This window comes from Moschus berezovskii, chromosome 15 (genome assembly GCF_049115385.1).
Source record: "Moschus berezovskii isolate FMDL1 chromosome 15, NW_MosBer_1.0, whole genome shotgun sequence".
In the NCBI taxonomy this organism is placed as follows: Eukaryota; Metazoa; Chordata; class Mammalia; order Artiodactyla; family Moschidae; genus Moschus; species Moschus berezovskii.
In genome coordinates, this window is record NC_142474.1 from 85,136,997 (window position 1) to 85,162,108 (window position 25,112).

Genomic DNA, 25,112 nt, shown 5'->3' on the forward strand with positions numbered 1-25,112 from the left:
CCCCTTCCCCCACACTTGGCGTAAGGAGCTGCCCCTTGTGAAACTAACCATGTCACTGACACTGTGTGTGTGGTCCAGCTCCTCCCCGCTCAGAAGCCAAGAGACAGGCCAGGCTGGTGGGAAGGAAAGTTTGCTTTGTTTCAGATGCTGGCAACAGAGGCTGATTCTCCCCACCCCACCCCACAGCAACCAGTGGGGTAAGAGCTTTTATAGGCAGAACTGGGGAGGGGGGCTACATGCAGAAACAGCACAGTCATCTTCAAATTGGTCATCAGTGGTCTGACCAGCATCATCTTCATTCTTTAGCTACAGTTAATCTTCAGTTCCAGGGTTGGCTTGTTCCCATTTCTTTCTGGCAAGTCTCAGAATTGTGGCAACTCACGTCCTGAGTACAGTCTGGTCATCATGTAGTTAACTTCTCCACCTGGTATTTTAGTATATTTAAGACAGCTCACAGGATGTGGCTCAGAATATTGTCTAAGCCCTTGAGAGGGAACTAAAGGTCTTTGACTATGCTTAATAACTACATTATTATTATTTAGTCTCCTTTGTTTCCACATTTCTCACTTCTCTGATTAAACTTATTTTTTGACTAAAGTTTTCCACAGACAAAAGGCAAGCAGAGGACATGGTAGGGCAGGGGGTGGGGGAGGACCATAGGGTCCTGCTCTGTTTCAACCCCCTTTTCTCTGATACTCCTCAATCAGAGAAAAGAAAGAGAATAAACTTTCGTGGTACTTGGACAAACATTTGAAAATTACTAGACATATCACAATGAGGATAATAATAAAAATGTACCTTTGTATTTTTCTCTGGTCATATTTTTCTCTTAATGGTTAAAGCAGATGTACAATGTATATTTAATAGGCCATAAATAGGCTGTTTTGGTTAGCCTAAAGTTTAAATAAATCATGTATAGGCCAGAATGACTTGCCCATACCTCAAAATGTGAAAATTTCTTCCGTCATTTTCCGCTTTTAATTGTAGCTCCTTTCATGGCAAGCATTGATAATCAATATATTTTTCCAACATTGCCAGAGTAGCTCTTCTGCCTGCTCTGGGTCCATCCACGTCCCTCAGTGCAAGGCCTCCTTTCTGTTTATATCCTTGCCTAGCTATCCACGATTGAGGAAAACTAATCAGATACCATGTTACATATGATATGTTAATAGGGAAATGCTTGCTAGGCCACACATTTTATCATCTATACCTGACCGTCTCATAAACATTGCACATGTGCTTTAAGCAGTAAACTTAAGGCCAGCAGTGCTACACATCATGAGTAGTTATACTCTGTGACTTCACTGCACAAATTTTCCATCCTGAACATTAGGGTCTAAAGTAAGATTAGAAACAAAACAATTATTTTCCATTAGAAGTCTCTGTTACCTAAATGGATCAATATTCCAGGATAATTTTGCTTTCTTAACAGAGAGAAAAAAAATTCAGTCTTGCATCAATTTACTGTTAATAGCAAAATTCATATACCTGGTTAAATTCAGTCTAATCTTAATCCTGACAACATACAAAATTCTTTTCTCAAAGTCCCTTTTTCATAAACCTTTTATCATTTTCTGGATCCAAACAAATTTGTCTTGTATTTCCTCATCCAGAAACAAACAACTATAGAACAAAATTATTATCATCATTTTTCCTCAAGAAAAATAATTCCATTTTTATACCTTTTTTTGCCAACAACACATATCCTATTTGCTTTGCACACTGAAATGTTTCTCTTATCATTTTATATATCACAATTTTTAATTCCTAAATAATTTAACCAAAAAATCCAAGAAACAAAAGATTGAAATGTTACACCAGCATTTTCTGATTGGCAAACAAAGAACATATTCTGTAACCTCAAAAAACATACACTTTTTTCATAGTGTAATTTTTCTTCAGTGGTACAACATGCATTTGGTTTAATTAAAACCAAAATATCTTTAGTTTCCCTCTTGATCTTACAAGAAGACAAAAGGTAAGGTAAATTTAGATTTGTTTTGATTTGTAAGCGCTTATAATGTTTTAAGGCCAATTAAATAGAGCTTCTTCACAAATTAACCTCAGCAATATTATCTGAAGACAAAAACACATGGAGACATACAGACAAACAGAGGTCTCATTTTTTTATATTTCATGAATTAGGCATTGCAATTAAACTTACTAGTTTATGGATAATAGTCAGACTAGTCAAATTTACATTGTCAATTTTAAAAGGCTTCCCCTCTTTTTTCCCCATCTTGACTTGAGGTTTTACAGTTAACCCAGGGCTGAGTTCAGTTCAGTTCAGCTCGGTCACACAGCCGTGTCTGACTCTTTGAAACCCCGTGGACTGCGGCACACCAGGCTTCCCTGTCCATCACCAACTCCCAGAGCCTGCTCAAACTCATGTCCATCCTGTCGGTGATGCCATCCAACCATCTCATCCTCTGTTGTCCCCTTCTCCTCCTGCCTTCAATCTTTCCCAACATCAGGGTCTTTTCCAATGAGTCAGTTCCTCGCATCAGTTGGCCAAATATTGGAGTTTCAGCTTCAGCATCAGTCCTTCCAATGAACACCCAGGACTGATCTCCTGTAGGATGGACTGGTTGGTGCTCCTTGCAGTCCAAGGGACTCTCAAGAGTCTTCTCCAGCACCACAGTTCAAAAGCATCAATTCTTCAGCACTCGGCTTTCTTTACAGTCCAACTCTCACAACCACACATGACTACTGGGAAAACCATAGCCTTGACTAGATGGACCTTTGTTGGCAAAGTAATGTCTCTGCTTTTTAATATGCTGTCTTGCTCCTTCAAAGGAGCAAGTATCTTTTAATTTCATGGCTGCAGTCACCATCTGCAATGATTTTGGAGCCCCCCCCCCCCAAAAAATAAAGTCTGTCACTGTTTCCACTGTTTCCCCATTTTTTTGCCTTAAGTGATGGGACTGGATGCCATGATCTTAGTTTTCTGAATGTTGAGTTTTAAGTCAGCTTTTTCACTGTCCTCTTTCACTTTCATCAAAAGGCTCTTTAGTTATTTGCTTTCTGCCATAAGGGTGGTGTCATCTGCATATCTCAGGTTATTGATACTTCTCCCGGCAATCCTGATTCCAGCTTGTGCTTCTTCCAGCCCAGCATTCCTCATGATGTACTCTGCATATTAAGTTAAATAAGCAGGGTGACAATATACATCCTTGACATACTCTTTTCCCGATTTGGAACCAGTCTGTCATTCCATGTCCAGTTCTAACTGTTGTTTCTTGACCTGCATACAGATTTCTCAGGAGGCAGCTTAGATGGTCTGTTATTCCCATCTCTTTAAGAATTTTCCACAGTTTGTTGTGATCCACAAAGTCAATGAAGCTGAAGTAGATGTTTTTCTGGAACTCTCTTGCTTTTTCAATGATCCAGCAGATGTTGGCAATTGATTCCTGGTTCCTCTGCCTTTCCTAAATCAGCTTGAACATCTGGAAGTTCATGGTTCACGTACTGTTGAAGTCTGGTTTGGAGAACTTTGAGCAGTACTTTGCTAGTGTGTGAGATGAGTGCAATTGTGCGGTAGTTTGAGCATTCTTTGGCACTGCCTTTCTTTGGGATTGGAATGAAAACTGACCTTTACCAGTCCTGTGGCCACTGCTGAGTTTTCCAGATTTGCTGGCCTATAGAGTGCAGCACTTCAATAGCATCATCTTTTAGGATCTGAAATAGCTCAACTGGAATTCCATCATCTCCTCTAGCGTTGTTCATAGTGATGCTTCCTAAGGCCCACTCGACTTCACATTCCAGGACGTCTGGCTCTAGGTGAGTGATCATATCATCATGATTATCTGGGTCATGAAGATCTTTTTTGTACAGTTCTTCTGTGTATTCTTGCCACTTCTTAGTATCTTCTATTAGGTCCATACCATTTCTGTCTTTTATTGTACTCATCTTTGCATGTAATATTCCCTTGGTATCTCTAATTTTCTTGGAGAGATCTCTAGTCTTTCCCATTCTATTGTTTTCTTCTAATTCTTTGCATTGATCGCTGAGGAAGGCTTTCTTATCTCTCCTTGCTTATTCTTTGGAACTCTGCGTTCAAATGAGTATATCTTTCCTTTTCTCCTTTGCCTTTCACTTCTCTTCTATTCACAGCTATTTGTAAGGCCTCCTAAGACAGCCATTTTGCCTTTTTGCATTTCTTTTTCTTGAGGATGGTCTTGAGCCCTGCCTCCTGTTCAATGTCATGAACCTCCGTCCATAGTTCTTCAGGCACTCTATCAGATTGAGTCCCTTAAATCTATTTCTCACTTCCACTGTATAATCATAAGGGATTTGATTTAGGTCTTACCTGAATGATCTAGTGGTTTTCCCTACTGTCTTCAATTTAAGTCTGAATTTGGCAATAAGGAGTTCACGATCTGAGCCACAGTCAGTTCCCAGTCTTGTTTTTGCTGACTGTATAGAGATTCTCCATCTTTGGCTGCAAAGAATATAATCAATCTGATTTTTGTATTGACCATCTGGTGATGTCCATGTGTAGTCTTCCTGTGTTGTTGGAAGAGGGTGTTTGCTATAACCAGTGCGTTCTCTTGGCAAAACTCTGTTAGCCTTTGCCCTGCTTCATTCTGTACTCTAAGGCCAAATTTGCCTATTACTCCAGGTAGCTTTTGACTTCCTACTTTTGTATTCTAGTCCCTATAATGAAGAGGACATCTTCTTTGGATGTTAGTTCTAGAAGATCTTGTAGGTCTTCATAGACCCATTCAACTTCAGCTTCTTCAGCATTTCTGGTTGGGGCATAGACTTGGATTACTGTGATATTTAATGGTTTGCCTTGGAAATGAACAGAGATCATTCTGTCATTTTTGAGACTGCATCCAAATACTGCATTTTGGACTCTTACTGACTATGATGGCTACTCCATTTCTTCTAAGGGATTCTTGCCCACAATAGTAGATATAATGGCTGAAGATCCAGGCAAAGTGGACTGTGTTTGTATTTCAAGGACATGATAAGCATTAACTTCAAAGTTTCTCCTAGTCATATTTTTAGTTTCTCAGGGTCTAGAAAAACTGTTTTATCAAGCTAGCTTTCCCTCACTGCAAATGCCAAAAGAACTGATTTTTTTTAAATTTCAAGAGTTTTATCTTAACCAATTTTCTCAAGAGTCTAAAGAATACTGCTGCCATACAGTGTCCAAAAAAAATAATCTTTGTTTTTTGTAGTCATAATTTCATAGCTAAAATTTTTCTTAATGAATTGAACCTAAATGTCCCATTTTTACATAAGGCAACAAGAGTACCAATCATACAAATGGAATATACACTCACAGACCAAACAACAGATCTATCATAAACCCTCTCTGAGAGTTACTGGTACAGAGTCCTAAACGAACACTTGCCCAACACAGATGATCCTCAATGGTAGTGATGTCAGAACCAATTGGCAAAATACCCAAATGACACTCAGTGCTCACAAACGGTGCTCAGCAGTAAACAGACATCAAAACAAATTGGCAAGAATGCCCAACTAGCACCTCATGCTCACAAATGGTCCTCAATGGCAGACAGACATCAATCAGAACCAATTGGCAAAAGTGCCCAAATAGCAGTCAGTGTTCACAAATGGTCCTCAACATCAGACAAACATCAGAACCAACTGGCAAGAATGCCCTAATAGCACCTCATCTCCCAAACAGACCTCCACATCAGACACACAACAGAACCAACTGGCAAGAATGCCCAAATAACACTGGCACTTACGAACGCCCATCAATGGCAGACAGACATTAGAACCAATTGGCAATAATGCCCAAACATCGCTAGAACTCACAGATGGGAAGGGTGCCTGTGTGCACACCGGTGAACTTACCTGGTCTTGGAGCTTGTCAGCTCATCCCAAATGCAAAGTTCCATGTCACCAAGGAAAAGTGTAAGTTGGCAGCCAGTGCTGAGGGGAGAAACAGGAAGGATCCTCAAAACAAATGATTTTGGCAGCTGCTAGGAACATCCCCCAAATCCCCTACTTGGGTTAGCTAGCCATAAGCAGCACCAGGCTCATACACTGTTATGGCCACAGCACTCCTCTGGAAGACCCAGGACAGCCAGATGAGGGGTAAGGAAAATAGGATCCGGTTCTGTTTCAGTCAGAGGGTCCCTAACTTATGATCATCCAACTTACGATTTTTTGACTTTATGCAGATGTGAAAGTGACACACATTCAATAAAAACCAAAATTCAAATCTTGAATGTTGAGCTTTTCCTGTGCCAATAGCATGCAGTAGGTACTGTGTCCTAATGCTGGGCAGCAAACCACAGCTCCCAGTTTAGAAGGAAGGAAGGGGCAGGGCACAACCATTAAAAGAATGACGTATCCATCAAAGATATGACAAAAACTGATTAGAAACTATGAGACACAAGATGGCAGAAGATTCAACGTCTAGTAGACCTTGCTGCTATAAGTCATTTAGTCAAGTCCCACTCTTTGCAACCCCATGGACTGTAGCCCACCAGGCTCCTCTGTCCATGGGATTCTCCAGGCAAGAATACTGGAGTGGATTGCCATTTCCTCCTCCAGAGGATTTTCCTGACCCAGGGATTGAACCCACGTCTCTTACATCTCCTGCATTAGTGGTGGGTTCTTTACCACTGCACCACCTGGGAAGCCCCTACTAGACCCTGGGCCTCATTATGTGCTCATTGTGATGTATTAGCATATGCTAAATAACATGCCCAGAGGCATTATGACAGCTCCAATGTAAACTAAAAAAGTGGGCAATACTCCAAGTCCTAGAAACACCTCCTTCCCTAAAATACTTGGATTACTCCTCCCACTTATTAGCCTATGAAATTATCTAGCCCATAAAAAACTAACCCCTTCCCCCACAGCCCCACTCTCACCAACTGAGATGGACTGTACTCTGCCTATGGAATGTGTATCTCTCTCAAAAAACCTGCTTTCACTTTACCACCGTGACTTTTGAAATCTTTCCTGTATGAAGCCAAGGATGCTTACTTGGAGGCCCCTCCCAGGGAATCCCTGGAGATCTGAGTTATCCTTCCATTTTCCTGTAATACAGTCAGTCATGTGATCATGAGGGTGAACTACATTCCGTACCAGACTGCTATTGTGTTTTTCACTTTCAGTGTAGTATTCAACAAATTGCATATGATGTTCAACACATTATTATAAAATTGATTTTGTATGGATGATTTTTGCCCAACTATAAGGTAGTGGAGGTGATGGAATTCCAGCTATTTCCAATCCTAAAAAATGCTGCTGCTGAAGCCCTACACTCAATATGCCAGCAAATTTGGAAAACTCAGCAGTGGCCACAGGACTGGAAAAGGTCAGTTTTCATTCCAATCCCTAAGAAAGGCAATGCCAAAGAATGTTCAAACTATTGCACAATTACACTCATCTCACACACTAGCAAAGTAATGTGCAAAATTCCCCAAGATAGGCTTCAACAGTACATGAACTGAAAACTTTCAGATGTTCAAGCTGGGTTTAGAAAAGGCAGAGGAATCAGAGATCAAATTGCCAACATCCACTGGATCATAGAAAAAGCAAGAGAATTCCAGAAAAACATCTACTTCAGCTTCATTGACTTCGTTCAAGCCTTTGACTGTTTGGATCACAACAAACTGTGGAAAATTCTTTAAGAGATAATACCAGACCACCTAAGCTGCCTCCTGAAAAATCCGTATGCAGGTAAAGAAGCAACAGTTAGAACTGGACATGGAACAATGGACTGGTTCAAAATTGGGAAAGAAGTACATCAAGGCTGTATATTGTCACCCTGCTTATTTAACTTACATGCAGAGTACATCATACCAAATGCCAGGCTGGATAGAGCACAAGTTGGAATCAAGATTGCCAGGGGAAATATCAATAACCTCAGATATGCAGATGACACCACTCTTATGGACGAAAGTGAAGAACTAAAGAGCCTCATGATGGAAGTCAAAGAGGAGAATAAAAAAGCTGGCTTAAAACTCAACATTCAAAAAATGAAGGTCTTGGAATCCAGTACCATCATTTCATGGCAAACAGATGGGGGAACAATGGAAACAGACTGCTTTCTTGGCTCTAAAATCACTGCCCATGGTGACTGCAGCCATGAAACTAAAAGACACTTGCTCCTTGGAAGAAAAGCTATGACCAACCTAGACAGGATATTACAAAGCAGAGACATTACTTTGCCAACAAAGGTCCATCCAGTTAAATTATGGTTTTTCCAGTAGTCATGTATGGATGCGAGAGTTGGACCATAAGGAAGGCTGAGCACTGAAGAATTGATGCTTTTGAACTGTGGTATTGGAGAAAACACTTGAGAGTTCCTTGGACTGCAAGGAGATCCAACCAGTCAATCTTGAAGGACATCAATCCTGAATATCCATTGGAAGGACTGATGCTGAAGCTGAAGTTCCAATATGATGGTCACCTGATGTGATGTACTGACTCATTAGGAAAGACCCTGATGCTGGGAAAGATTGAAGGCAGGAGGAGAAGGGGACGACAGAGGATGAGATGGTTGGATGCATCACCTACTCAATGGACATGAGTTTCAGCAAGTTCCAGGAGATGCTGCAGGACAGGGAAGGCTGGTGTGCTGCAGTCCATGGGGTTGCAAAAAGTCGGACACGACTGAGCGACTGAACAACAAAAAGGCGAATGTGAGTGTTCTGAGCACATTTGTGATAGGTCTGGATTAAATGTGTGATGCTGGGTAGGTTAGGTGTTTTTACGTGTGTTCGCATTTCTATCTTACAGTGCTTTCAACTTACAGATGTGTTTGTTGTGTCCAGTCATGTCCAACTGTACCACTCCATGGAGTGCAGGCCACCAAACTCCTCTGTCCACGGGTTTCACAGGCAAGAATACCGGGGTGGGTTGCCATGCCCTCTCCTCCAGGGAATCTTCCTAACCCAGAAATCAAACCCAGGTCTCCCGCATCGCAGGCTGATTCTTTACCGTCTGAAGCACTAGGGAAGCCCACAGATGTGTTTATCAGGATGTTCTACGTTGAACAGCGCAAACTCAAGGTGACGGAACTGATCACCGTCTGTCCTTATACTCTTACTGCGCTCCCCAGAATTCAAGTTAAACACACCCCGTTTCCCCTTCATACCTGTTCTCCCCGCCCACTAGGTGTGCGCATGCTCAGAGCGATTACTAACTACGGTCTAAGACCGACGGGCATCGATGAACTCTGGGCTCGGCTTCTTGACTGATCGGCTTTCGATTGAGGCGCTTCGTAGCGTCATTTCCGGTGGCTGGTTCCGCTTCCGGTTTCTAGCCTGTGATTGTTACGGGACGTGGTGGAACTTTTCGGTGAGTTGGCGGGGATTTTTTTCTTCGCTCTCTCCTCTCTTCTGGCTGTGGGTTGCGGCTTAGCCAAAGCTTCCCTTGCGGGAGCCGAGAATAAGCGGTTCGCGGCGTTGGGGCCGGAATGTATGCAGCCGAGGGTTCGTGGTGGGTCTCCGAGGAAGGCCTGGAAACTGACGCTCGTGTCTGGCGAGGCCCCTGGACTTCAGAGCTTGTCTTAGGCGGGTCAAGTCGGGGCCGGGCATGGCGTGGCCGCTTCCTGGGGCTTCGGGCGGAGCCCGTGGGAGAATGTTGCTGCGTCTGGAGAGGCGGGACCCTCGCGCGTGTGAAGTTACGGATAATCTTCGCGATGCGAGACGTTTACAGCGCGCCGTGCGTTCTCAGGGGCCTCCCAGAGGCTCCCCTTTTGAATCCAGAAGGCGACTCCCGGCGCTTCTGCTCAGTTTGATCCCTGTCACTTCCTTCTCTTCATCGTCTTCGAGTCACCAGCCCACCAGTTTTCAGGTTGCTGCTGCTGCTGCTAAGTCACTTCAGTCGTGTCCAACTCTGTGTGACCCCATAGACGGAAGCCCACCAGGCTCCCCCGTCCCTGGGATTCTCCAGGCAAGAACACTGGAGTGGGTTGCCATTTCCTTCTCCAATGTGTGAAAGTGAAAAGTGAAAGTGAAGTCGCTCAGTCGTGTGCGACCCTTAGCGACCCCACGGACTGCAGCCTACCAGGCTCCTCCATCCATGGGATTTTCTAGGCAAGAGTACTGGAGTGGCTTGCCATTGCCTTCTCCGAGTTTTCAGGTTAGGGGTCTCCAATCTCTGAGAAGCGTTACCTTTCACCTGTTAACCCGCACAAGGACAGTCCTCGTCTCTAGGCGTTTTGCTTGTCAGACATCCTATGCTGTGCACGTACTAGGAGTGTAAATGTTCGTGAAATGAATATGTGGGCTACCAAAGAAATAAAGCAAGGTCCCAATTCGCGACTAAAATAGTGGGAAAAATGAAATAGTGTGGTGGTGTGAAATAAAAGTGCAAGAGACAGAAAATAAGGGTTGAATTTTCAGGCCTCCTGCGTATCACCTATGTAACCGTGGGCAGGAACTTGCATTAACTTCTTGTTGTTTAGTCGCAAAATCATGTTCCACTGCGACCCCATGGACTGTATTCCGCCAGGCTTCTCTATCCATGGAATTTCCCAGGCAAGAATACTGGAGTGGGTTGCCATTTCCTTCTTCAGGGGATCTTCCTGACCATGGTTCGGGCCCGCGTCTCCTGCGTTGACAGGCCGATGCTTTACCACTGAGCCACCTGGGAATCCCTGCTTTATTTTGTGATAGACAGCAGTGACAGCTGTTGTAAGTGCTTACTGCTCATTCTAAAGCTGCAAAGAATTTTATCTCATTTAGTTTTCCGAGCTCTATTGGGCAAATTACTATCCCCATTTTACAGATGAACCTGTGAAATTAAGGAACTTGCCATCAGTCAAGCAGCTGGTAAGAAGCATAGAAAGATTTGAATTCAGATCTACTGGCACTGGAATCTGAGTTTTTTAACGATCATGCGGTACTATGCCAGCGTTTCAAGTCCGTTCCATTTGACTTTTGAATCAGGACTGTTGGTGATTGTGTATATAAGTTAAGTATATGCAGATGACACTACCCTTATGGCAGAAAGTGAAGAGGAACTCAAAAGCCTGTTGATGAAAGTGAAAGAGGAGAGTGAAAAGGTTGGCTTGAAGCTCAACATTCAGAAAACAAAGATCATGGCATCTGGTCCCATCACTTCATGGAAAATAGATGGAAAAACAGTGGAAACAGTGTCAGACTTTGTTTTTTTGGGCTCCAAAATCACTGCAGATGCTGATTGCAGCCATGAAATTAAAAGACGCTTGCTCCTTGGAAGGAAAGTTATGACCAACCTTGATAGTATATTAAAAAGCAGAGACATTACTTTGCCGACCAAGGTCCGTCTAGTCAAGGCAATGGTTTTTCCCGTGGTCATGTATGGATGTGAGAGTTGGACTGTGAAGAAAGCTGATCGCCGAAGAATCGATGCTTTTGAACTGTGGTGTTGGAGAAGACTCTTGAGAGTCCCTTATACTGCAAGGAGATCCAACCAGTCCATTCTAAAGGAGATCAATCCTGGATGTTCATTGGAGGGACTGATGCTAAAGCTGAAACTCCAATACTTTGGCCACCTCATGAGACGAGTTGACTCACTGGAAAAGACTCTGATGCTGGGAAAGGTTGGGGGCGGGAGGAGAAGGGGACGACAGAGAATGAGATGGCTGGATGGCATCACCGACTCTGTGGACATGAGTTTGAGTGTACTCCGGGAGTTGGTGATGGACAGGGAGGCCTGGCGTGCTGTGATTCATGGGGTCGCGGAGAGTCGGACACGACTGAGCGACTGAACTGAACTGAACTGAACTGAATAATATGGAAGTGCTTTATGAGAGTACCCATGAAAGGATTCTTGGCATACTTCCTTAATGTTATGTATCTTATGATTTTTACTGAACATGCATTTGTTCGCTTGTTTTTTCATTTTTCACCGAATCTATTCAATTTTTAAATATTGTTTAAAAAGGAAAGTTGTTTCATTAGGCAGATGGAAGAAACAGTCTCACTTGTCATAAGAGAGATAGGCTATAAAAATAAGTGTATGGAATAAAGGAATATTATTAAAAATTGACTAGATAATGGTGCACCACCAAGTTTTTGGCCTGAGAACTGTTATTTCGTTTAAAAAGGAGGGCTAGCAAGTTTTGGAGAGGTTTTTTAACGACTACTGCCAAATTGATATTTTCAGTTTTCAAACTGACATTTGGGGCTGAAAGAATTGAAAAGTTAGTACCTTTGTTCTGTGTCCTTAATGCCACCCTATGACGTAAACAAATCCTCCCTATTTAGTAACAGAATATTTGTTGTCTCTCTAGGCTATTGGAACAGTTTAACCCAAAACATGGATATCAGACCAAATCATACAATTTATATCAACAATATGAATGACAAAATTAAAAAGGAAGGTAAGTGTTTTTTTTAAAAAAACTAAAGTGTGTTTATTTACTGCTGCTGCTAAGTCATTTCAGTCGTGTCCGACTCTGTGCGACCCCATAGATGAAAGCCCACCAGGCTCCCCCGTCCCTGGGATTCTCCAGGCAAGAACACTGGAGTGGGTTGCCATTTCCTTCACCATCTTAAAAATTATACAGCTTCAAAAGTTCTCATTTAGTCATCGTACTGCCTGAAATATTGGTTTATCCCTTACTGTGTAAAGACTTTAAGGCTTTTTAAAGATTAAAAATAAATAGGGGCTGAAGATGTGTTGAATCTGTTTTCACTCAGATGAAATCATTTTAGAAACTTTTAAAATTAAACAGCCATTGGGAATAGTATGTTATTATTAAAATATGTAACTTTGTATAAATAAATGAGCAGAGTGCACTCAGTGCAATGTCATTTTAAGAAGAATTTCAGTCATAGTTTCATCCACAAGTGACTTGTTTCCCCTCTAATTTTGTGCAGAATTGAAGAGATCCCTGTATGCCCTGTTTTCTCAGTTTGGCCATGTGGTAGATATCGTTGCTTTGAAGACCATGAAGATGAGGGGACAAGCCTTTGTTATATTTAAGGAACTGGGCTCATCTACAAATGCTTTGAGACAGTTACAAGGATTTCCATTTTATGGCAAACCAATGGTAAATCAGTCTTATTTTGGCTTTAATCACTATTAGTGGTATGGTAGATTTGTAAATATACCCTTGACAGTGTGGCTATTGCTTTCTGCCTTCTGTGTAGTGGGTTGGGGGTTATTTATGTATTTATTTTTATAGAAACACATTAGTAGTAGAGTTTATAATATTCACTTCTTGAGTTATGATCGTTCAGATGGGCAAAAGCAAAATACACGGCAATAATTACTCAGAAGATTAAAAAGAAACCTCTGTTTGTAAACTTGTAAAACAACACAAAACAAAAATGGTGAGTCAAAGAGGAAATCCAGTCCGAAGTTTCAGAAAATACCATAGGGAAATACTGTTCCTTAGAAGCTATGCAGTCAAAGCACTGATCTAAGGACAATTTTAAACTCAGGAGTGACCTGAGATTTCACATTTAGCTGTTGGGTCAGAGTTGAATTGTGGGAAGGGAAGTAGGGAACTCAGGAGGCACTGGTATAAGTCAGAGATGGTAGAGGATTGGATCAGGCTGGAGACAGAGTATATAATCCAGAGGTCTCTTGGTGTTTGAATGGGTCCATTTACTTTGGGTATGGATTTCAGTGCTTTTCTTCTGGAACTGGAATGTGATGGGAAGGGGTGTTGGGGAAAGAGCCGAGGCCGAGAGTTTCAGGGTCCCATGTTCTCATTCTGGTTCTGCCATTAACTGGCTTTTTGTGCATGTTCCGTTTCACCACCTGTTTAAAAAAACAATAAGCAGACTGAATAGTCTTTGGTCAAATTTACAGGCAAGCAAAAACTCTTTTTATAAAGGACCAGATAATACAAGTTTTGTGGACCACATAGAGTTTGTATTGCACATTCTTCTGTGTGTGTGTGTGTGTGTGTGGTTTTTTAAATAATCCTTTAAAAATTATAAAAAGAGAGAAAAAAGTTCTTAACTCATAGGCCATACAAAAACAGGCCATGGGCTGGATTTGGCCCATAATCTGTAGTGCAGATCACCTCTGTGATCTCTTTTTACAATTCAAAAATCAGGCACAGAAATCTTATGTTCCTGTAACCAGTGGCATCGTCAGGCCTGGATAGCTAATCTGCTGACATCCAATATTGTGATTTTTTTTCCCCCTCAATTAGGATAGGCATCTGATCTGTAAAGGGCCAGAAAGTAAATATTTTAGGCTTTACGAGCCAGATGATCTCTTTTGCAGGTCCTTAAACTGCCTTTATAGTTGGAGAAGCAGCCACAGAAGGTGTGCAGATGGAAGGGTGTGTCTGTGTCCTAAGAGGACCTAATGCACAATACCAGGCAGTACTGGCATAGTCAGCACTCTAAGGACCTTGGTACTGCACTGTTTAATTCAGGACTGAGCACTTTTTGTCTGTTAAACTGGTGCACATTTTCTGCCCATCCTCTGTCTGACTCTTCTTTTCCTGTCATTTCCCACCTGACTTTCCCACCATCGTACGTTTGGAAAGTCTCATGCCAGAAAAACTGAGGAGGGGTAGTACCTACCTACCTACCCCAACTTACAGTAAATTGGCATTTCCTGAAACCAGTTTATCTTTCTCAGTAGCATGAAGAACTAGCATAAATGAGTTCTCAGCTGGTAGTAGCATAAGACTGGGTTTTAGTTTAAATCTGAAATTACATTAGTATGAAGAAGCCATTTATTCCCATAAAGGGTTTTAGGACTGTTTGTTAAGTTGGGATGACACGTTTGCATATGCCTGGGATTGACGTCCAGGAAAGCTGGAAATTGTTTGCTGCAATTGGCACTGGCTTCACCTTGCCAGCTAGTTACTGAAAATCAAAGGAAAAAGCCCATTAGACTGATCTCGTATTGGAGGTATTTTAGGAGGTCTCTTCTCTGCCTTCAGGAAGGTAGGAGGTACTGCCAAATCTCCAGCATCCTGGAAGAGGGGAAAAGAATGTTCCTTGAGCTGTCTCATTTATATTTACTTAGGTGGTTTCAGTTGCTCTTCTAACGCCAACATACCAGATCAGAAATGAACAAAATTGTTTATGACTTGGAACTCAGAACAAAATTATTCTCTGCGATTCAAGGGCATTTGGTTCTTTAATTCCAAAAATACCTCAGTAAAGTGAAACCATCTTCCTAAGGGTGTCTGTCATGAAATCTCTGGTATAAATGTAAATCTTGTGCCTTCTCTAAGCTGTGGATGAATTTTTATTCCTCCTCAGTATTTAGTCTACTGTTTTTTAACACTGGCACTTTTGACATTTTGAACTGAATAACTTTTTTTTATTGTTTGGGCTTTCTGGTTCATCGGAGAGTGTTTAACAGCATCTCTGTCTGGCCTCTGCCCACTTAGTGTGATGATGCAGTGTCCTGGTGGGCAGATTCTCCTCAAGTTGAGAACTGCCGCTCTAGACCAACCAGCTAAGAGCGAGGGCAGAGGTGCGAGATTTTCACAGGCCATAGGGACAAGTACAAGATCACCCAAGATCATCTCAGGTCAGGAAGAATGTTGAAGACCCAGGGAAGTTGGGAGAGAATCCCTGGACCAAGTCAGAGTTAGCCCACAGCTGCTCCTTTTGGTTAGATGATGATGTGCAAGACTAACAGAGTTCCTGGCAGGGTTAAGTCCACTTGGAGGAAGTCCTGCAATCAGAGGAAGCCTAAGAGATGGAGTATGAAAAGGCAAAAAGATAAAACACTGAAAGATGAACTCCCCAGGTTGATAGGTGCCCAGTATACTACTGGAGATCAGTGGAAAAATAACTCCAGAAAGAGTGAAGAGACAGAGCCAAAGCAAAAGCAGCACCCAGTTGTGGATGACTGGTGATGGAAGTAAAGTCTGATGCTGTAAAGAGCAATATTGCATAGGAACCTAGAATGTTAGGTCCATGAAATAAGGCAAATTGGAAGTGGTCAAACAGGAGATGGCAAGAGTGATCATCGACATTTTAAGAATCAGTGAAGCAAAATGGACTGGAATAGGTGAATTTAACTCAGATGACCATTGTGATGCCTTGATCAGTAATGCTGAAGAACCTGAAGTTGAATGGTTAGGTCCATGAAGTAAGGCAAATTGGAAGTGGTCAAACAGGAGATGGCAAGAGTGAACATTGACATTTAAGAATCAGTGAAGCAAAATGGACTGGAATAGGTGAATTTAACTCAGATGACCATTGTAATGCCTTGATCATTAATACTGAAGAAGCTGAAGTTGAATGGTTCTGTGAAGACTTACAAGACCTTCTGGAACTAACACCCAAAAAAGATGTTCTTTTTATTATAGGGGACTGGAATGCAAAAGTGGGAAGTCAGGAAACACCTGGAGTAACAGGCAAATTTGGCCTTGGAATACAGAATGAAGCAGGGCAAAGGCTAACAGTTTTGCCAAGAGAAAGCACTGGTCATAGCAAACACCCTCTTCCAACAACACACGAAGACAACCAAGGACATCACCAGATGGTCAGTACCAAAATCAGGTTGATTATATTCTTTGCAACCAAAGATGGAGATTCTCTATACAGTCAGCAAAAACAAGACTGGGAGCTGACTGTGGCTCAGATCGTGAACTCCTTATTGCCAAATTCAGACTTAAATTGAAGAAAGTAGGGAAAACCACCAGACCATTCAGGTAAGACCTAAATCAAATCCCTTATGATTATACAGTGGAAGTGAGAAATAGATTTAAGGGACTCGATCTGTTAGAGTGCCTGAAGAACTGTGGATGGAGGTTCATGACATTGTACAGGAGGCAGGGCTCAAGACCATCTCCAAGAAAAAGAAATGCAAAAAGGCAAAATGGCTGTCTTAGGAGGCCTTACAAATAGCTGTGAATAGAAGAGAAGTGAAAGGCAAAGGAGAAAAGGAAAGATACACTCATTTGAACACAGAGTTCCAAAGAATAGCAAAGAGAGATAAGAAAGCGTTCCTCAGCGATCAGTCCAAAGAATTAGAAGAAAACAATAGAATGGGAAAGACTAGAGATCTCTCCAAGAAAATTAGAGATACCAAAGGAATATTACATGCAAAGATGAGCACAATAAAAGACAGAAATGATATGGACCTAACAGAAGTGGAAGATATTAAGTGGCAAGAATACACAGAAGAACTGTACAAAAAAGATCTTCATGACCCAGATAATCATGATGATATGATCACTCACCTAGAGCCAGACGTCCTAGAATGTGAAGTCGAGTGGGCCTTAGGAAGAATCACTACAAACAATGCTAGAGGAGGTGATGGAATTCCAGTTGAGCTATTTCAGATCCTAAAAGATGATGCTATTGAAGTGCTGCACTCTATAGGCCAGCAAATCTGGAAAACTCAGCAGTGGCCACAGGACTGGTAAAGGTCAGTTTTCATTCCAATCCCAAAGAAAGGCAGTGCCAAAGAATGCTCAAACTACCGCACAATTGCACTCATCTCACACACTAGCAAAGTACTGCTCAAAGTTCTCCAAGCCAGGCTTCAACAGTACGTGAACCATGAACTTCCAGATGTTCAAGCTGGATTTAGAAAAGGTAGAAGAACCAGATAGCAAATTGCCAACATCTTTTGAATCATCAAAAAAGCCAGAGAGTTCCAAAAAAACATCTATTTTTGCTTTATTGACTATGCCAAAGCTTTTGTGTGGATTACAGTAAACTGTGGGAGAGTCTTAAAGAGATGGAAATACCTGACCTCCTGACCTGCCTTTTGAGAAATCTGTATGCAGGTCAGGAAGCAACAGTTAAAACAGGACATAGAACAACAGACTGGTTCCAAATAGGGAAAGTGGTACGTCAAGGCTGTATATTGTCACCTTGATTATTTAACTTATATGCAGAGTACATCATGAAAAACACTGGGCTGGATGAAGCACAAATTGGAATCAGTATTGCCGGGAGAAATATCAATAACCTCAGATATGCAGATGACACCACCCTTATGCAGAAAGCGAAGAAGAACTAAAGAGCCTCTTGATGAAAGTGAAAGAGGAGAGTGAAAAAGCTAGCTTAAAACTCAACATTGAAAAAGCTAAGATCATGCCATCTGGTCCCATCACTTCATGACAAATATATAGAGAAACAGTGGAAACAGTGACAGACTTTATTTTTTGGGGGGTGCCAAAATCACTGCAGATGGTGACTGCAGCCATGAAATTAAAAGACACTTGCTCCTTGGAAGAAAAGTTATGACCAAGCTAGACAGCATATTAAAAAGCAGAGACATTACTCTGCCAACAAAGGTCCATCTAGTCAAACCTATGGTTTTTCCAGTAGTCATGTGTGGTTGTGAGAGTTGGACTATAAGGAAAGCTCAGTGCCAAAGAATTGATACTTTTAAACTGTGGTGTTGGAGAAGACTCTCGAGAGTCCGTTGCACTGCAAGGAGATCCAACCAGTCCATCCTAAAGGAAATCAGTCCTGAATATTCATTGGAAGGACTGATGCCGAAGCTGAAACTCCCAATACTTTGTCCACCTGATGCAAAGAACTGACTCACTGGAAAAGACCCTGATGCTGGGAAAGATTGAGGGTGGGAAAAGAAGGGGTCGACAAAAGATGGTTGGATGGCATCACCAACTCAACAGACAAGAGTTTGAACTCCGGGAGTTGGTAATGGCCAGGGAGGCCTGGCGTGCTGCGGTCCATGGAGTTGCAAAGAATTGGACGCAACTGAGTGACTGAACTGACTGACTGAAGGGATGGAGATGTTGTGAGAGGTTTGCTCTCCTCTTGTTTCCCCCATACGGTCATCTATAGTTAACATGAAAGGAAAGAGCTGCTCTTGGTTTTAACAAATTCTTTGTTTTCAAACCTTCATTATTTTTTTAAATTAATTTCTAATTGCATATAGTTGCTTTGCAGTGTTTTGTTTCTACTCTACAGCACAGTGAATCAGCCCTACGTATACATACATCCCCTCTTTTTTGGATTTCCCTCCCATTTTAGGTCACAGAGCACTGAGTAGAATTCCCGAGCTGTGCATTAGCAAACCTGCATCATTGTAAAATGTTACTTGTTCTCTTTACACTGCGAGAGAAGAGAAGTGTAGAGAGGAGTTGGTGGAACTGGTGTTCATATGGTCACAGAGGTAGTTTCAGCTTTCTGGGCCCCAGGAGAGAAAAGTTTTACGCTGCCTGTGGCGTAGTATTCATGCAAGTGGCCTGGTGGCACAGCTGTGATGCCATCTTATTTCCTTTCAAAACTTTTCAAATTTAAGTTGATGGCACTATTCATTATTTCATTTAAAAGTATATTCCATATTCAAAGGAAAGTCATTCTCAGTCTTCAGTACTTTAACTTGAGAAGTAACAAACTCCAAGCACATCTTGACCTGTCAAGTGTCCCTGTAAGGCATAGACAGCTTTCCAGTGCACTCTTCTCTGTCTTTTAATGGAGAGGATCAGTGGTGCAGATTTTTCAAAGTCCTGTTTCTCTCGTATGAAAATCTATGGTTCTTCTAATAAACACAATTGAATCTTACTTTGTCTCAGTTGTGAATTGGGGGCCACAATTTATTTTCTTTTGGCACTCAGCATACTTGACAGATTTCCTTCAGGATATGTTTAAAATTAGCTCATATTTCTGTAATGAAATTTGAAATATTAATGACAAGTATAAATAGCCTTCAGCATAATGAAAAGTAACTTGTTTTTAAATAATTAAAACAGCGAATCCAGTATGCCAAAACAGATTCTGATATAATATCTAAAATGCGTGGCACTTTTGCTGACAAAGAAAAGAAGAAAGAAAAGAAGAAAGCCAAAACTGTGGAACAGACTGCAACAACTGTGAACAAAAAGCCTGGTCAGGTAGGATGGGCAAAAGTTCATATTTTGTTGTTGTGTATTAGACAGTTTGATTTGAATTTGCCTGAGTTTAACTCCATCATTATCCAAAATATGCTAATATCTGTTGGCTTATTTTTCAAGTTCTGTGTATAAATAATACTAGAGAGTTTATTTTTATTTAGTATTCCACTGAAGTCAGCCTTCTTTGAACAGTTCATAAATTCAAAAATCTAATTTAAAAATTTCAGATAAAGGTGAAATTATCCAAAAACTAGTTGCTTTGAGACTGAAAGTAATTAGAAATCAGTTTTAATAAGTATAATGCTTGAGTTTTTTTTCCTAGTTGTTTTAAAAAAAGAAACGTGAGAAAGGCTGGTTCTTGGTTTTTCTCCTATATATTTCTCCATAATTTTGAAACTTGGAGGTTGACTTTTATGATACAGACCTTTCAGAAATATTTGACAAGTTATAAATACATAAATGTTTGAGTCAGAGTTTTAAGATGTAAATTCTCAAAATAAAATGGAATAAAAAAATCTATGTTAATCTTATTTTTAGTGCAATAATTTTAAACCCTTGCTACTTTTTTAGAGGGATTGGAAGTTTTAACCCTTTCTCACTCTTTTTCATTTAGGGAACACCAAATTCAGCTAATACCCAAGGAAATGCAACACCAAATCCCCAGGTAATATTTTTTCCCATGTGATACTTACTTTAAAATAAAATTACAAACAACTGAAGCATCTTAGCACAATATAGATTTATCAGGAAACTCTACCAAGTCTTCCCAATAAAGGCCTCAGAAAGCTTGAGTTATACACTAATGGTTTCTCACTTGGTCCCTTAGGTACTGGGGTCTGACAGGATCCTTACATCCAGGGAATTCCTTGCACCACTCAGGTTTTCTTCCTGGGATTTTAAGTTACTTGTATTTTCTTGCATTATCTACTACTTTGAAGTCTTTCAGCAACTATAGTCCAGCACATAATTCTCTAAGCCCTAAGTTGTTCTTTACGTGTCATCTTTTTTCTCCCATGAAATTTATTGTCATTTACTTGGAAAAAACATTAAAAATCACCAAATACAGGTTCTACATGGAAATCTTTTTCTTTTTAAATTTATTTATTTTTGGTATGTTGGGTCTTCATTGCTATACACAAACTTTCTCTAGTTGTGAGCAGGGGCTATTTTCTAGCTGAGGTGTGCGGGCTTCTCATTGTAGTGGCTTCTATTGTTGCAGAGCGTGGACTCCGTAGTTGTAGCACTAAGTGGAAATCTTTTTTTTTTTTTCAAAATTTTCTCACACACTGGGAGGTAGTATGCAGTAGAATTGAGTATCTGAGGGTTAAGCAGCTGAGGACGGGTGACACCAATGCCATCTCTGGTTTTGTTAGGACCAGTTATTAAGCCAGATGACAAAAGCCTTCTCTGTTCTAGCTGCCTCCAGATGCTTAAAACTTAAATATTATTTTAAATACTGTTAATTAAATACTTAATACTTTAAAAACTGTTAATAAGATTTATAATCTTCCAAGTATTTCCTAAGTGACTTGAATGTCAATCTTAATTACTGTTAGGTTTTGTTTACTTCTCTGGTGTCACTGTTTTTCACCTTTAGTGCTTGATGTGATAAGATTTCATAAGCCTTAAACCGTGGAATGTAATTCTCTGAAGTTTAGATTTAAATGGCAGAGCCAAAGTGGCTTACTATACTTTTTATGCTTATAAGTTAACTTGGCTTTTTCTTTTTCATAGGTCCCTGATTACCCTCCAAACTATATTTTATTCCTCAATAATTTACCAGAAGAGACTAATGAGATGATGCTGTCCATGCTGTTTAATCAGTGAGTGTTTTCATAAACAAGTCCGTGTTCTGAGAGCCTCCCAACAGCACGGATAGCACTTCCCTGGGTTGAATCCATTTGTATATCGCACAATAATTCCTTATAGCTTCATTGATTTGCTCCAGGATTAATCATGAATCGAAACCAGTATGCAGATTAAGCAAATAAAAAGCTAAATTACCTCTAACGTTTGAATTATTAATTCTAGTTGATAAGTAAAATAGGAGACAAAGCTTTGATGAAGTGACAGGAATAGAATTAGCTTACATGATTCCTGCAGTTCTTTTCATGGTATTAATTATATTTCCGGCTCTTTGATCCCACTCAGGATTCTTGGTGGGATGTGATCATTTTCCTGGACATGTATCATGATGTTGCTTAACAAATTTAAATACAGAATAGATATTGTGTATTTGATGTGATTTTTATATTTGCATATATATAAATTGTTTACATATATAAGCATTGTTTTAATTCGTTATAGGTTCCCTGGTTTCAAGGAAGTACGTTTGGTACCTGGGAGGCATGACATCGCTTTTGTTGAATTTGAAAATGATGGACAGGCTGGAGCTGCCAGGGATGCTCTGCAGGGATTTAAGATCACACCGTCCCATGCCATGAAGATCACCTATGCCAAAAAATAACATTTAGGATAGCTATCTTTAAAGGACTCAGTGTTATTTATAGCTTTCATTTTGATAACGTTTGGTCAGTTCATTTTAATAGTTGGGAAAGGGGAAGTGTATGTGACCTTTTTGTAAAGGATTTAAAAGATTACCTAGTCTCTGTTTAGCCTTAGTGAACTGTGAAGGCCTTAATTTTGTACAATAAAATTTTTATTTGTATTCCTTACCTAGTATTTCATTTGTTGAACCACTGCCCTATCATCAAATACTGGTGCTAGTCTAGGACACGTCTTAAGGTGTATAAAACTGTAATGGGATGCTTTTCTAGAGTTATCTTGGAGCAGCTAATGGTAGAGACACTTTAAAAGAATTAGATCAAGCACTAGATTAGATTTTCTGTGTTATTTTTTATGCATATGAACTGCCATCCTGGAACTCATTTTTTGTGTGTGTTTAATATTTATTCATTCATGTATTTGTTTATTTGGCTGCACTGAGTCTTAGTTGCAGCATGTGGGATCTCTGGTTGTGGCGTGTAGGATCTAGTTCCCTGAGAATCAAACCCGGGCCCTGCTGCTTCGGGAGCACAGAGTCTTAGCCTCTGTACCACCAGGGATGTCCCTTTTTTACTCTTGTACTAATCGTAATGATGATCATCCTGCATATTAGAAGAAAACGAGACCCGGGCGGGATCCAAATTTCATCTTCAGAGTAAAATGAGCCAGTAGTAGGCATTTCACAAATCTTTTCATTCATTTTTTACTTGAATAAAGACCATTGAAGAGTAACTGTATTAAATATTTTCTGGGAAAACAGAGAAAAAGGGAATATTATCTTCAGACTTCACATCTTATGCTCTTACCCTCTTGAGATACGGTGTTTCCTAAGAAATACCTGCTCAGTTAATACCTCTTGATTGACCTCCAAAGGAAAGATGTTTAATCTTTTTGAAGACTAGCAGTCTAACCCAATGGTTGCCAATCCTAATCTTGCTGCCTCATTGTGCTTCTTAAACACCAATACTCAGGTATTTCCAAAGTTCATTTTCTGTAGTGTTTGATTTCTTCTTAAGGCTATCAGTTCAGTCCCCTGCTAGCAAAACTGTGGATGTCTTTGGAAGTGGACAATTTTTTATGAATGGCTTTTTGTGTTCCTGTTTTAATATTCTCTGAAACAAGACTTTCCCTTATCACTTATATTTTTTTTTATGTGTTTGTGGAATATATATTTATGTTAAAACCACTTTTAGGCTTGTGTAGATTTTTACCACATGTATACGTAAGGAAAAAGCAAAATAGTTTTTATTCCTTAAACTTCACCACTTGCAGAATCTGACTGTTACGAATAACTTTTTAGTTGTCAAGTTCATGTACGTCCATAACATATTAACAGCTACCATTCTAAGGGAGATCAATCCTGGGTGTTCATTGGAAGGACTGATGCTAAAGCTGAAACTCCAATACTTTGGCCACCTCATGCGATGAGTTGACTTACTGGCAAAGACTCTGATGCTGGGAAGGATTGGGGGCAGGAGGAGAAGGGGACGACGGAGAATGAGATGGCTGGATGGCATCACTGACTCAATGGACATGAGTTTGAGTGAACTCCGGGAGTTGGTGATGGACAGGGAGGCCTGGCGTGCTGTGATTCATGGGGTCGCAAAGAGTTGGACACGACTGAGCGACTGAACTGAACTGAACTAGAAACAAAGACTGCTCTGGTATGTGGACAGCAGTCGCAGTTGCTAGTACATTTTCTCACTGCTTGGTCTCAGTGACTGTACTTAAGTCTCAGAGCACAGACCTGCCTTGCTCTGAGTGGCTGTGTAAGGGGAAGTTGGCCACAGTGGCTGGTGTCAGGGAGGGAGCGGGTGGATGGGAAAGGGGATTGTGCAGGCCGTTTTAAGGGCATGCTTACACTCCGAAACGGGGAGCTATGAGAGGATTTTGTAAACTGAGTTGCTTACAGTGATAGCATTCACCCATGGTAGTATTTGGTGAGTTTGGGCAGTTGTATACCGCTGTGTGAAGGTCATAAGATACAGAGCATTCCATCACGCCTCAGAGAAAAGGGCTCCCTTGTGCTCCTTTGCAGTCAGTGTCCCCATCCCAACCCTCGGCAACCACCCATCTGCTTTCTATTGCTGCAACTGTGCCCTGTCTAGAATGCTCTTTAATTTTTTGGCCTCACTAGGCAGCATGTGGGATCCTAGCTGCTTAACCAAGGATTGAACCCCGCCCTCCCCTGCAGTGAAGTGTGAAGTCTTAACCCCTGAAGAATGTTGTTGTTGCTATTGTTTTTAGTTGTGCTGGATCTTCACTGCCGCATGGGCTTTCTCTGGTTGTGGTGAGTGGGGGCTCCTCTTCTTTCTGCTGCACCAGGCTTCCATTGTGGTGGCTTCTCTTGCTGTGGAGCACAGGCTCCAAGCTTAGATGCTTTCTCCATGTGGCATCCTCCCAGACCAGGGAGCAAACCTGTGCCTCCGAATTAACAGGTGGATTCCCGTCTACTGCATCTCCAAGGGAGTCCCCTAGAATGCTTTTGAGGTGTATCTCTATTGCGTGGATCAGCAGTTTGTTCTGCAAGTGGATGGGCATTTTGAGTTCTTTCCGGTTTGGGACTATTGTGAATAAAGTGACTGAGCATTCACATGCAAGTCTGTGTGGGACATAAGTTCTGTGAGAAGAGTTCAAGCAGAGAAGTGACATCTGATTAATTTTGAAGGCTGTTTATTTTGAAAAAAAAAAATCCAATTTATATGAAAGTAGCTGAAAAAGTACACAGAACTCCCATAAATGTTTTTGAACTGTCAAGGAGGGGAAATTTCCCCGCCACCCCTCCTGAATCATTCTAGCTGAACTAATAATAAAAGTGACACAAACAGATTAATAGAAAATACAAATGTTGATTCATGTGCACAGAGGT

At 41.0% G+C, this 25,112-nt stretch overlaps 1 protein-coding gene across 1 annotated transcript; it reads left to right on the forward strand.

Annotated features, from left to right (window-relative positions):
- The first annotated feature begins 9,191 nt into the window (after positions 1 to 9,191).
- Positions 9,192 to 22,413, forward strand: SNRPB2 (small nuclear ribonucleoprotein polypeptide B2). Its single transcript, XM_055426267.2, has 7 exons — positions 9,192 to 9,297; positions 12,221 to 12,310; positions 12,810 to 12,982; positions 19,598 to 19,738; positions 20,352 to 20,402; positions 21,473 to 21,561; positions 22,046 to 22,413. Exons 2-7 carry the CDS (start codon positions 12,247 to 12,249, stop codon positions 22,203 to 22,205), a joined length of 678 nt encoding a protein of 225 aa, XP_055282242.1. The 5' UTR covers positions 9,192 to 9,297; positions 12,221 to 12,246; the 3' UTR covers positions 22,206 to 22,413.
- The last annotated feature ends 2,699 nt before the right edge of the window (positions 22,414 to 25,112 follow it).